A 13,575-nucleotide genomic window follows, 5' to 3' on the forward strand; every position below is an offset into this window, starting at 1 on the left:
CCATAGCGCCTCTATAGGGATCGATTGAGCAAGAATATTGCAGGCGTGATGCTTGCATCACTTGCAGGTGATGGAGGTTTGATCGAATCAGGTTTGGTCACGTGTTCTTGACCGTTAGAAATGAGCCGTTTGAATTTTTTTTTTCTTCTTATAAATACCCCAACTCTTATACCATTTTTCACACACATTTAATTCAAAATTATTAAAATTCCTATTCTATACTTCAAAAAACAAAATGGTACGAGGGTTGTTCAAAATGTTTAATATTTGGGATTCCGATGATGAAGAGGATTTGGATTTTTTTTACGAGAAATGGCCGAAGAATTGGATGCTGAAGAAGCTGCCAACGATGAACGAGTTCGAATGCCTCGAGTTTACCTTCATAGAGATCGTGAAGAAGCAGGTAAAAATTTACACAAACATTATTTTCAAGAGCATCCAACATATCTTGATCGTTGGTTTAGAAGACGTTTTAGAATGAGTAGAGATTTATTTTTACACATCCAAAATGACATACTCAGTTATGATGTAGAACCTTTACCTCGTCATTTCGAGTATTTTATACAAAAAAGACATGCGCTTGGTAGACTAGGTTTTACTACCGAGCAAAAGATTGCATCTGCGTTGCGTCAATTGGCTTATGGTACAGTAGCAGACATGTTTGATGAATATTTACAAATGTCGGAAGCCACATCAATAATATGTCTTAATATGTTTTGTAAGTGTGTTCTGGAACTTTATGTTGACGAATATTTGAGGAAACCAACTAGTAGCGATATAGCTCGCTTGTATAACGCTCATGAAGAAAAGCACGGTTTCAAGAGAATGCTTGGAAGCATTGACTGCATGCATTGGAAGTGGAAAAATTGTCCAGTTGCTTGAAAAGGGCAATATACTAGCGGTCATCAAGATCACCCAACCATCGTTCTAGAAGCAGTTGCTTCATATGATACGTGGATTTGGCATGCATTCTTTGGTGCTGCGGGTGCAAACAACGATGTGAATGTTTTGAATCAATCTTCATTATTCGATGACATCAAAAATGGAAATGCACCATTTGCTCCATTTACTGTTAATGGTCATGATTACTTGAATGGTTATTATTTAGCCGATGGGATTTACCCAGATTGGGCAACATTAATCAAGGCGTATTCGACACCAACCGATGAGCCACGTGCAAAATTCAAACAAGGAAAGTGCACGTAAGGATGTCGATAGAACATTCGGTGTTCTTCAAGGTAGATTCCATATTATGCAAATGGCTGGACAACCACATAGTGTGAACAAGTTAAGACGAATATTGTATTGTTGTGTGCTCTTGCACAACATGATAGTCGAGGATAACGGGTTTAACATTACATGGCTCGAGGAAGAATTACTTGCCACTGATGAAGCAAATCCTAACTATGTAAGGAATCGATCTACAAGTCGTGATGTACGAGAACAAGAAATACGAGATAGAAACGTTCATGACCAACTTCGACATGATCTTACTGAACACATTTGGACCCTTCCCCCAAACTTTAGAACTATGAATGCTTATATTGTGTCATTGTTGTATTTTGAATTTCAATAAATTGTTGTATTTTAATAAATTGTGTAATTTTAATTTTTAATAAATCGTGTAATTTCAACATTGGATTCGTTCAACGCTTTCTTTTATAACCGGATGGTAGTTTACCGAAAGGTAATATACGGAGCAAGTAAACTGGACGTGTTGCTTTCCCAATACAAGGTTAGCAAGTGGGTGACACAAAACTGCAAGTTTTGAGCTAAAATTTTCAAATCTGAAACCCACAAAACCCACAAAAACATTTTGCAACCACCGGTGAAGGGTTATTCTGGAAAACTTATCTAGGGTAAAAGCTAGATTGAATTTTCAAAAAGATCAAATGTTTTCATACAGATCCAATTTCCTTAAAGGATCTAAATTTTCATAGTCATGTGAGACTGTAAACCACAATGTTACTACCATTGTTCATACCGCCGTATAGAAATCACTGATGTACAAAGTGTGAAGAATAAAGAAGTGATTCTAGTATTTTTATTTCAAGACTATATTGCTTGAGGACAAGCAACGCTCAAGTGTGAGAATATTTGATATGCTAAAAATGAACATATATTTCATAACATTATCCCTCAAGAAAGACAAGCTTTTAGTTGCAATTGTTCTATTTACAAGTTATATTCGTTTAAATAATAAAAGGTGAAGACAAAAGACAGATTCGACGATTTGAAGACGCAAACGACCAAAAAGCTAAAAAGTACAAAGTACAATCCAAGTGGTTCAAATTATTGATGAGAAACGTCTAAAAATTACAAGAGTACAAGCCGTGAAACATAAAGTACAAGATATTAAATTGTACGAAAAGGCGTTCGAAAATCCGGAACCGAGACATGAACCAACTTTCAGCGCGCGACGCAACGGACCAAAAATTACAAGCTAACTATGAACAAGAATATAATATTATATATAATTAATTATATATATATATATTATATATTATTTTAATCAAAGCAGCCCACGTTAAATTCATTTGGTGAGCTGGATTCCAGACCTCCGCACTCGCGGAGGTGTAAAGCATAAAAGCTCAGCACTCGCGGAGCTCTATAGTGAAACGTGGGCCTATAAAAGGTCGCGCATTCTGATCGATTTTATTCACTCCTTTTTCAATCTCTCTCTCACGATATATATATAATTTATAAATTTAATTTTAATTTAAGATTAATAATAATAAGGTTATGTTAGCGAATGTTGTAAGTTTGTAAGTCAAAATTCTGTCCGTGTAACGCTACGCGATTAATACTCATTGTAAGTTATGTTCAACCTTTTTAAATTAATGTCTCGTAGCTAAGTTATTATTATGCTTATTTAAATCGAAGTAATCATGATGTTGGGCTAAATATTAAAGACGGGGAAATTGGGCTTTGGACCATAATTGGGATTTGAACAAAAGAACGACACTTGTAGAAATTGGACTATGGACTATTAATGGGCTTTATATTTGTTTAACTGAATGATAGTTCGTTAATTTAATATAAAGATTTACAATTGGACGTAATTATAAATAACCACATACACTCGATCGGATACGATGGGCGGGATATTTATAAGTACTAATAATCGTTCATTTGACCGAACACGGGAATGGATTAATAGTCAATGGACTCATTAAAACAGGGGTGGATTACATGCAAGGACACTTGGTGTAATTGATAATAAAGTATTAAAACATTATTACAGTTTAAGTCCCCAATTAGTTGGAATATTTGACTTCGGGTATAAGGATAATTTGACGAGGACACTCGCACTTTATATTTATGACTGATAGACTGTTATGGACAAAAACCGTATGGACATATTAAATAATCCAGGACAAAGGACAATTAACCCATGGTAATAAATTAAAATCAACACGTCAAACGTCATGATTACGGAGGTTTAAATAAGCATAATTCCTTTATTTCATATTTCACCGCAATTTTATTTATCGTCATTTTATTTATCGCACTTTTAATTATCGTATTTTTATCGCAATTTTATTTATCGCAATTTAATTTATCGCACTTTTATTATCGTTATTTACTTTACGTTTTAATTTAAGTTATATTCATTTTTAATATTTTACATTAGGTTTTAATTGCGACTTAAGACATAAAATCGACAAACCGGTCATTAAACGGTACAAACCCCCCTTTATAATAATAATAATAGTAATACTACTTATATATATATATATATATATATATATATATATATATATATATATATATATATATATATATATATATATTTATTTATTTATTTATTTATTTATTTATTTATACAAATATAGTTAAAAAAAATATATAGCATTAAACTTGGCTAGCTCCCTGTGGAACGAATCGGACTTACTAAAAACTACACTACTGTACGATTAGGTACACTGCCTATAAGTGTTGTAGCAAGGTTTAGGTATATCTACTCTATAAATAAATAAATAACTTGTGTAAAATTGTGTCGTATTTAATAGTATTTCGTTCTAAAAATATAACTATTTCGTACCCCTCTGCTTTAACATCAAGTATTTTTGGCGCCGCTGTCGGGGAAAATTCAACGCCGAAGCGAAACGCTATAAAAAAAAAACTGAACTGGGCCAGTTTATTTTCGAAACCCAAAATAAATTTTAAATTAAAAACTGAACTGGGCCGAACTGTTTAAGCCCAACCAGCGAACCCAATATTATTAAATTCCGCACTCGCGGAGATCGTGGGCAGAAAAAAATCTGCACTCGCGGAGCCTGCTCTGGCAGAAAACCTAGTACGTAATTAATGTTAATTAGGGTTTTTAATTAATTATTATTATTATTATTAACTTAATTAGGGTTAAGTATTTTATTAATTAGTTTTAGTTTATTTTATTTTGTATTTTTAAGTATTAATTAGTTTTATTAAATATAAAATTGATACTTTTATAAAATAATAATATAAAAATAATATATTTATAAAAATTGTATTTTTATAACTTTAAGTTTTATCTTTATATTTTGTATCTTTTTATTCGTAATTGTATAGTTATCGTTCGTAATTAGTTTTAAGATATAGTTTTTGCCGTAATTTACTTTTATTTCTAGAATTTTAAGACTTTGCCGTAAAATCCCTTAAGTGCTTTTCTTTAGACTAAGATTTAGATGCTCTAGAATTTTACGACGTCGCTTATCGCTTAAATATTTATTAGATTTTAGTACTTTTTAAGTTATTGCCGTTTTGGATATAGAATTCCTTTTAAGCTTTAATACCTTTAGACGTAAGTTTTAATTTTTAGTTTTTAGTACCTTTTAAGTTTCGACGCGCTATTTTCTTATTTTTATTTTTCGAGTGTTTGTTTTTCGACATTTGTTTTTCGACGCGCTCTTTTTCTTTCTTATTTCTCGACGCTCTAGTTTTTAGGACATAGAATATTCTATTTCTTCTCTAAAATTTCAAAACGAAAAATTATTTTAAGTGGTTAAACTGATAGACATCCAAAATTTTCTGGTTCGTAGTAATAGTTGGATTTGTTAGTGGTGAGTTGTGGGCTTCCGATTTAAAGGGTCCTGGCTACCTGCTGCATCTATTGGCTATTCGAAACGTGGGCAAAATAAGAAAAGTCTATTAATTTGATAACTTATATAATTTTTATCTTTTATAACTAATAGGATATTCAGTGAATGCACCGAGCAAAACGTTCACCACCTTTCATACGTTCACCACCTGTAACTCGATCAAGACATCTAGCCAATATTATCGCCGTTGATTTTTCTTTAGAATCGTCATCTAGTCGACCAAGTACTCCAATTCAAATTTCCGATAATCCATTTTTTGAACCCGACCTCACAATTGAGAATCCGGAGGATATTCAGGGACAATTCAAAGATCCTGAACCACAAATCACTCATCCAGAGATTGTCGAGGAAGAAACCATTAAGTCAGAATCCTCTAGTGATTCAGATTCAACAAACTCAATCATGGAAAATCTGGAACCTCTAAGTATGGAAGACCGAATGAGGGCTAAACGCACTGGACAAGGTCATGCAATTACTCAACCAGACATTAATGCACCAGATTATGAAATCAAAGGACAAATCCTACACATGGTAACTAATCAATGCCAATTTAGTGGTGCGCCGAAGGAAGATCCAAACGAACATCTTCGTACCTTTAATAGGATCTGTACTCTATTTAAAATCCGAGAAGTTGAGGATGAACAGATATATCTCATGTTATTTCCTTGGACTTTAAAGGGAGAAGCCAAAGATTGGTTAGAATCGTTACCTGAAAGGGCGATTGATACATTGGATGTCTTAGTTGAAAATTTTCTTAAACAATTCTTTCCGGCATCTAAAGCCGTAAGACTTCAAGGAGAAATTGTTACATTCACACAAAAGCCAAATGAAACTTTATATGAGGCGTGGACAAGATTTGGAAAGTTGTTGAGAGGATGTCCGCAACATGGTTTAGACACTTATCAAATAGTACAAATATTCTACCAAGGATGCGACATCACTACACGAAAAGACATCGACATAGCAGCTGGTGGTTCTATTATGAAGAAAACCGCAACTGAAGCTTACAAAATTATTGATAACACCGCTTCCGACTCACATGAGTGGCATTAAGAAAAAGATATCGTTAGATCATCTAAAGCGACTATAGCCGATTCTAGCCATGACTTTGATTCCATTTCCGCAAAGATAGATGCTGTCGAAAGACGAATGGAAAATATGACTAAAGATATTCACTCAATACGAATTAGTTGTGAGCAGTGTGGAGGACCACATTTGACAAAAGATTGTCTTAGTATTGAACAAACAATGGAACAAAGAGAGAATGTTTTATACATGAACCAAAGGCCTGTAAATAATTATCAGAATAATTATCAACCGCCAAGACCAATCTACAATCAAAACCAGAATTATAACCGAAATGTTCCATACAACAACCAACAAGGTCCTAGCAATCAACAAGTATCCAATAATACTTACAATCAGCAAAGACCTATTTTTCAAAATAAACCACCACAAACCGATGATAAAAAGCCAAATTTAGAAGACATGATGTCGAAGCTAGTTGAATCTCAAACTCAATATTTCACTTCTCAGAAAAAAAACTAATGAACAAAATGCTCAAGCATTTAGAAATCAACAAGCTTCTATCCAAAATTTGGAACAAGAAGTAAGTAACCTAGCAAGGTTGATAGGTGAGAGAAAACCGGGAAGTCTACCTAGCGATACAAATGCTAACCCCCGGAATGAAACAGCTAAAGCCATTACCAAAAGAAGTGGTATTACACTTAAACCACCTGAAATGCCTGTAAATTCTGATGACTCTATTCCTACTCCACAAGAACCACAATCTGAGCAAGAAAAGGAATAAGAACCGGTAGTTGAAAAGGTTAATGAAGAGAACACAGATAAGGCAAAGCCTTATGTTAAACCAAATCAACCACCACTTCCTTACCCGAGTAAAATGAGAAAAGAAAGACTTGAAGCCGAGCAATCCAAATTCTTTGATATGTTTAAACAAATAAATGTAAATCTTCCTTTCATTGATGTGATTTCAGGAATGCCAAGATATGCTAAAATTCTTGAAAGATCTAATCACAAATAAAAAGAAAATGGAAGAACTCTCGGCTGTTACTATGAATGCTAATTGTTCTACAGTGCTATCGAATAAGATACCAAAAAAACTCTCTGATCCAGGAAGTTTCACAATTCCATGTTTTCTGAGTAGTCTTAGTTCAATAGAAGCATTGGCAGACTTAGGTGCTAGTATAAATTTAATGCCGTATTCACTATACGCTAAATTAGACCTTGGAGAATTGAAACCAACACGAATAAGCATACAACTAGCCGATCGATCAGTAAAATATCCTAGAGGGATAATGGAGAACATGCTAGTTAAAGTTGGTACTTTAGTATTTCCAGTAGATTTTGTTATTCTGGACATGGAAGAAGATTCTCGAGTTCCTCTTATATTAGGAAGACCATTCTTAAACACGGCTAAAGCAATAATAGACGTGTTCAGTAATAAACTGACCCTAAGTATAGAGGACGAGAGTGTTACCTTTTCTGTTGATAGAGCCACGCAAAAAATGCAATCTGTAGATGATACATGTTATTATATTCAAACTATAGATTCACATGCAGAATTGTTAGAAAAATTTCCAGAATTACAAGGAACGGGAGAATGTTCTTTAGGAGAAGGAACTGAACCAATTGATGAAGCTGAAATGTTAGCCGCACTCATGGCTAATGGATATGAACCAACAATAGAAGAAATTCAAATGTTAAAAGAAGAAGACAGATATCGATATAAATCATCGATAGAAGAACCACCGACATTAGAGTTAAAACCACTTCCAAACCATTTGGAATACGCTTATTTACATGGTGAATCTGAATTACCTGTAATAATATCGTCTTCTCTTATGGAAAATGAAAAATCTCAACTCATTTCTGTGCTAAAAGCTCATAAACCAGCTATTGCATGGAAGATTCATGATATTAAGGGAATAAGTCCTTCGTATTGCACACATAAAATCCTTATGGAAGAAGGTCATAAAACGTATGTGCAACGCCAACGAAGACTAAATCCTAATATGCAAGATGTTGTTAAGAAAGAAATTATTAAACTGCTAGATGCAGGTTTAATTTATCCAATTTCTGATAGTTCATGGGTAAGCCCAGTTCAATGTGTACCTAAGAAGGGTGGCATGACTGTCATCATAAATGAAAAAAATGAGCTTATTCCTACTAGGACTGTAACGGGAAGGCGTGTTTGTATTGATTATAGAAAATTAAATGACGCCACCAGAAAAGATCACTTTCCCTTACCTTTCATTGATCAAATGTTGGAAAGATTAGCCGGAAACAGTTACTATTGTTTTCTTGACGATTTTTCCGGATATTTTCAAATTCCAATAGCACCCGAGGACTAAGAGAAAACCACGTTCACGTGCCCTTATGGTACTTTTGCTTACAAACGCATGCCATTTGGACTTTGCAACGCCCCTGCAACCTTTCAAAGGTGCATGATGGCGATTTTTCACGACATGATAGAAGAATGCATGGAAGTATTCATGGATGACTTTTCAGTCTTCGGTGATACTTTTGAATCATGTCTAGTTAATCTTGAACGAATGCTTATTAGATGCGAACAATCAAATCTAGTTCTTAATTGGGAGAAATGCCATTTCATGATTAAAGAAGGCATCGTTCTTGGTCATAAAATTTCAAAGGAAGGAATTGAAGTGGATAGAGCTAAAGTAGATGTAATTGCTAAACTTCCACATCCCACCAATGTTAGAGGAGTTAGGAGTTTTCTAGGGCATGCCGGTTTTTACCGACGTTTCATAAAAGATTTTTCTAAAATTGCCACTCCTATGAATAAACTCCTAGAAAAGGATGCTCCATTCATCTTTTCGGATGAATGCATCAAATCTTTTAATACTCTTAAAGAAAAACTCACTAATGCGCCGATCATGATAACTCCAAATTAGAATCTACCATTTGAACTCATGAGCGATGCAAGTGATTTTGCAATGGGAGCCGTTTTAGGACAAAGGATTGAAAAATGATTTCAACCTATTTATTACGCTAGTAAGACGTTACAAGGAGCACAAACGAATTACACAACTACTGAAAAAGAACTCCTTGCTATTGTCTTTGCTTTTGACAAATTTCATTCATATCTTGTTCTAGCTAAAACGGTGGTCTATACTGACCATTCTGCTCTTAGATACTTATTCTCAAAACAAGATGCCAAACCAAGATTAATCCGTTGGATCTTACTCTTACAAGAGTTCGATATTGAAATCCAAGACAAAAAGGGAGCAGAAAATCTCGCAGCTGATCATCTTTCTCGTCTTGAAAATCCCGAATTAGAAGTTCTAAATGAATCGGCCATACAAGATAACTTTCCTGATGAATATCTATTGAAGATAGATTATAATGAAATTCCATGGTTTGCAGACTATGCAAACTATTTAGTATGTGGATTCCTTGAAAAGGGGTTGTCGTACCAAAAACGAAAGAAATTCTTTAGTGATATAAAACTCTATTTTTGGGAAGATCCACATTTGTTTAAAAGTTGTCCCGATGGAATAATACGCCGATATGTATTCGGAGATGAAGCTAGTCAAATCTTAAACCATTGTCACACGGGACCAACAGGAGGACATTATGGGCCTCAACTAACAGCAAGGAAAGTCTATGACGCTGGATTCTATTGGCCTACAATTTTCAAAGACGCACACCTTCTTTGTAAATCCTGTGATGCTTGTCAAAGGGCCGGAAAAATAAGTCAACGTGATGAAATGCCACAAAATGTCATTCAAGTATGTGAAGTATTTGACATTTGGGGTATTGACTTTATGGGTCCATTTCCAAAATCTCATAATAATCTCTACATTCTCGTTGCTATTGATTATGTATCTAAATGGGCGGAAGCACAAGCTCTCCCAACTAATGATGCACGAGTTGTAGTCAACTTCTTAAAACGTCTTTTTGCTAGGTTCGGAACACCGAAAACTTTAATAAGTGATCTGGGTACTCATTTTTGTAACAATCAACTTGAGAAAGTTCTCAAAAGATATGGAGTAACTCATAAAATCTCAACCGCTTATCATCCACAAACAAGTGGACAAGTTGAAAATACCAACCGAGCTTTAAAACGTATTCTAGAGAAAACCGTAGGATCAAATCCGAAGGAATGGTCTACTAAATTGGAGGATGCACTCTGGGCTTTTAGAACAGCCTACAAAACTCCAATTGGTACCACACATTTTAGACTCGTTTAAGGAAAAGCATGTCACCTTCCAGTAGAAATTGAGCGCAAAGCATTTTGAGTTTTGAAGACATGTAATCTTGATTTACATGAAGCCGGACTTTTATGATTAAGTCAATTAAACGAATTAGAAGAATTAAGACATGAAGCATACAAAAATTCGTTAATCTATAAAGAAAGAACGAGGAAATGGCATGATAAAAGAATCAGAAGTTCAAAAGAATTTAAAGAAGGAGACAAAGTCCTTCTTTTCAATTCACGATTCAAGCTATTTCCTGGAAAATTGAAATCAAGATGGTCTGGACCATTCATAATCAAAAGCGTTTTCCCATATGGAACAATAGAGTTGATAAATTCAAATGGGATTGAATTTAAAGTTAATGGTCACAGAGTTAAACATTACATAGATAATCCAATGGAAGTTGAAGATGAAGTTAATCACAATTTTGACACCACAGCTAACTAAGTGTGGGAATGTTCGAATCTTTTTAGGGTAATATATATTTCTGTTAGAGTTAGATATTCTGTTTTCGTGTAGTTCTCGAGAATGGAATCCGTATGGTCTTTCCCTAGCAGACCCTAAAGAACTAGTCTTCTCCCTCCATTCTGAATTTTTAATTTTTTAGGTTTTACGAGATGAAGAATTCCGTTGATCTGAACCATAGTCTAATGCTACACGCTATGATTACTAAACGTAATAATGACACTTTCGAGTGAACTGGTATCATTCATAAGAGAAAAAAATGGACGAAGTGAGAAAAGAATTCAGGAAAGATCATCATAAGACACATTTTGGTAAAGGAAAATCAAAATCCGCAACAAAAAGAAGAGCACGACACCTTGAAAGATGTCATAAATGCGGAAAATGGTCACACGAAGGTAAATGTTCAAACAATCAAACATATTCAAATACCGAATTTGTTACTCTATGCAGAGAAGGACCATTCATATGTTTAGAAGAAAAGTTATTGAAGAATCGAGGTTACGCTTATGTAGCTATGGAAAACTAAATCACACGACTCTCCTATGAGTCGGCTAAAGCAGGTCTCTGAGAATTCTATCTCACAGGTAAGTATGTACAGTTTTTATTTGTTTTTATTTATTGCTTTTAACCTTTTGATAATAAACACTGAATCGTTCGCTATAAAGTATTAAATTGATATTCAATAAAATTAGGTATGCGAAACCGAAATTATTGATATCATACAAAAATTTATTACATCACTGCGAAATTTACCGTTTATTCTTAAGGTATAAATATCTTTAAACAATCAACCCAAAATATTTCAAAAATTCGTCAGGAGTAAAACTAGGTTATGGAACCGAAATTACTTTACCCAAAAGAGGGGCGTATATTTTTGATAATATTTGATTGATTAAAGTGGGATAAAAGACCAAAAAGATTTTTAATTTTATTTTTTCCTTGTTTTTAAAATTAATATATAAATATTAAATTATTATTGTAAATCTTTTTAAATCAATATATTTAAGTTTTTAAATATTTTAAAAATTAATATATTCAATATAAGGTTTGTAAAATTAATGTATAAAAATATTAATAATATTAATATGAATTTTTAATTTTATGCATTTTAAATTTAAGTTTGGTGTGAATTTAAAAACAAAAAAATTTACTTTATTTCATTAAGTTAAAAATTTGATATTTAAAATTCGCCGTGAGTTGAAGACTAGGTCGTTGAACTGAAATTGCTTTACCCGAGGGCGGGACGAGAAATTTTGGTATCATTATTTTTAATCTTATTGATTTAAAGTATGCTAAAAACATTTTTTTTTAAAAAAAAAACCCAAAAATCTTCGCTTTTAAAACGACGCTTAAAAAGTGACAAATTTTAAAATTTTGTCCAGAGACGGACTAGGACAACGATCCGAAACGCCCTCATTCTTAAAAGAAACAAATTTTTAAAATTTATTAATTTATGTTTTATTAGTTAAAGGTTTTTATAAAAAAAAAATCCGCACTCGCGGAACTTGAACGGGTCCCACATCCGCACTCGCGGATGTATCAAAATCCAGATGGGGTTAACTAGTCGAACAGATCAGTCCCCAACACACCCACACCCATATTTTCTGCGAAAAACACACACAAAACGCTCTCAAATTCGAAAATTTTCACCGTTAATCATCAAAATTTTTGCTAAAATCATGTTGAGAAGGATCCTACCAAGAAGTTTCTCAAGAAGATCGGTAATTTCTACATCTAAACACTTTTTAATTCGGATTTTTAGTGTTCTTGAATAAATTTATACCTAATTGGATTTTGATGATTTCTAGTTTAATTATGCTCAAATTGTTTGTGTATTATGTTTGTGTAACCTAGATTGATGCTATTTAACATGATTATAAGCCTTAAACTTCAAATTTTGAGTAATCTAGGGTTTGTGTTCTTGAGCAAAATTGGGTTTTTGATATAAACGAGTTATGGCCGAATTTTGTTGTTAGTTTATACTAAATTGAGTAGTGTAACATGTTTAGGTTGCTAAATGATCAAAACTTTGATCCTAAACATGATTTTTAAGTATTAAAGTGGACTTTTTGAGTCAAAAATGCATGAACTCGATTTAATTGATATGAATGCCATTTGGAACTTGTTTAATTGCTAGTAATGATTATTTTGACATGTTATTTGAGATAAAAGCTAAAGAACATTGTATACATTTTCATATATGTTTATTTGTAAAAGTGTAGAATTGTTAATATTGTGAAAATGCGTATAAAGTTTAATATGGATTAAACATGTCATTATAATTGTTTTGATTTATGATTTTGCTAACACTAATGCATATTTGGATGCACAAAAATTGTGTTTAATGTGTTTTGCAGACTGAAAGGGGTGAATCTTCATCCGCATCTCAGGCTCACAATGCTCCTCTTGAGAATGCAGAAGAACAGGAGATTAATGACCAATATAGACAAAATCTACCGTATCAATTCATTTCATATTCAAATATAGAATTGGCAGATTTACATCCTAATTTAAGGTTTGACCGACATTGGATAGATTATCCAAAGTATCAGAGGAACTTGCACACCCTTCAGTCTAATATTGTTGAAGTACCCAGAGTAATAGATTGGGAACCGTTAGAAACAGTGGGATTGGCCGATCCAATCAGAGAATTACTTACACAAAGGTATGGTAATTCTACTTTTAATGATTGGGAATGTTTGTTTAATATACGTAGGCGTGCATATAGAGAATGGTGTGTGGAATTATTATGTAGTGTTGAAATAAATAATCGGGTAGCTACCTTA

At 33.4% G+C, this 13,575-nt stretch overlaps 1 protein-coding gene across 1 annotated transcript; it reads left to right on the top strand.

Moving 5' to 3' along the window:
* Window positions 1–312: 312 nt before the first annotated feature.
* Window positions 313–1,206, top strand: LOC139863123 (uncharacterized). The gene is made up of 3 exons (XM_071851771.1): window positions 313–403; window positions 533–814; window positions 887–1,206. The coding sequence occupies exons 1-3, from the start codon at window positions 313–315 to the stop codon at window positions 1,204–1,206; spliced, it is 693 nt and encodes a 230-aa protein (XP_071707872.1).
* Window positions 1,207–13,575: the final 12,369 nt, after the last annotated feature.

The sequence above is a fragment of the Rutidosis leptorrhynchoides genome, chromosome 8 (assembly GCF_046630445.1).
Source record: "Rutidosis leptorrhynchoides isolate AG116_Rl617_1_P2 chromosome 8, CSIRO_AGI_Rlap_v1, whole genome shotgun sequence".
NCBI lineage: Eukaryota > Viridiplantae > Streptophyta > Magnoliopsida > Asterales > Asteraceae > Rutidosis > Rutidosis leptorrhynchoides.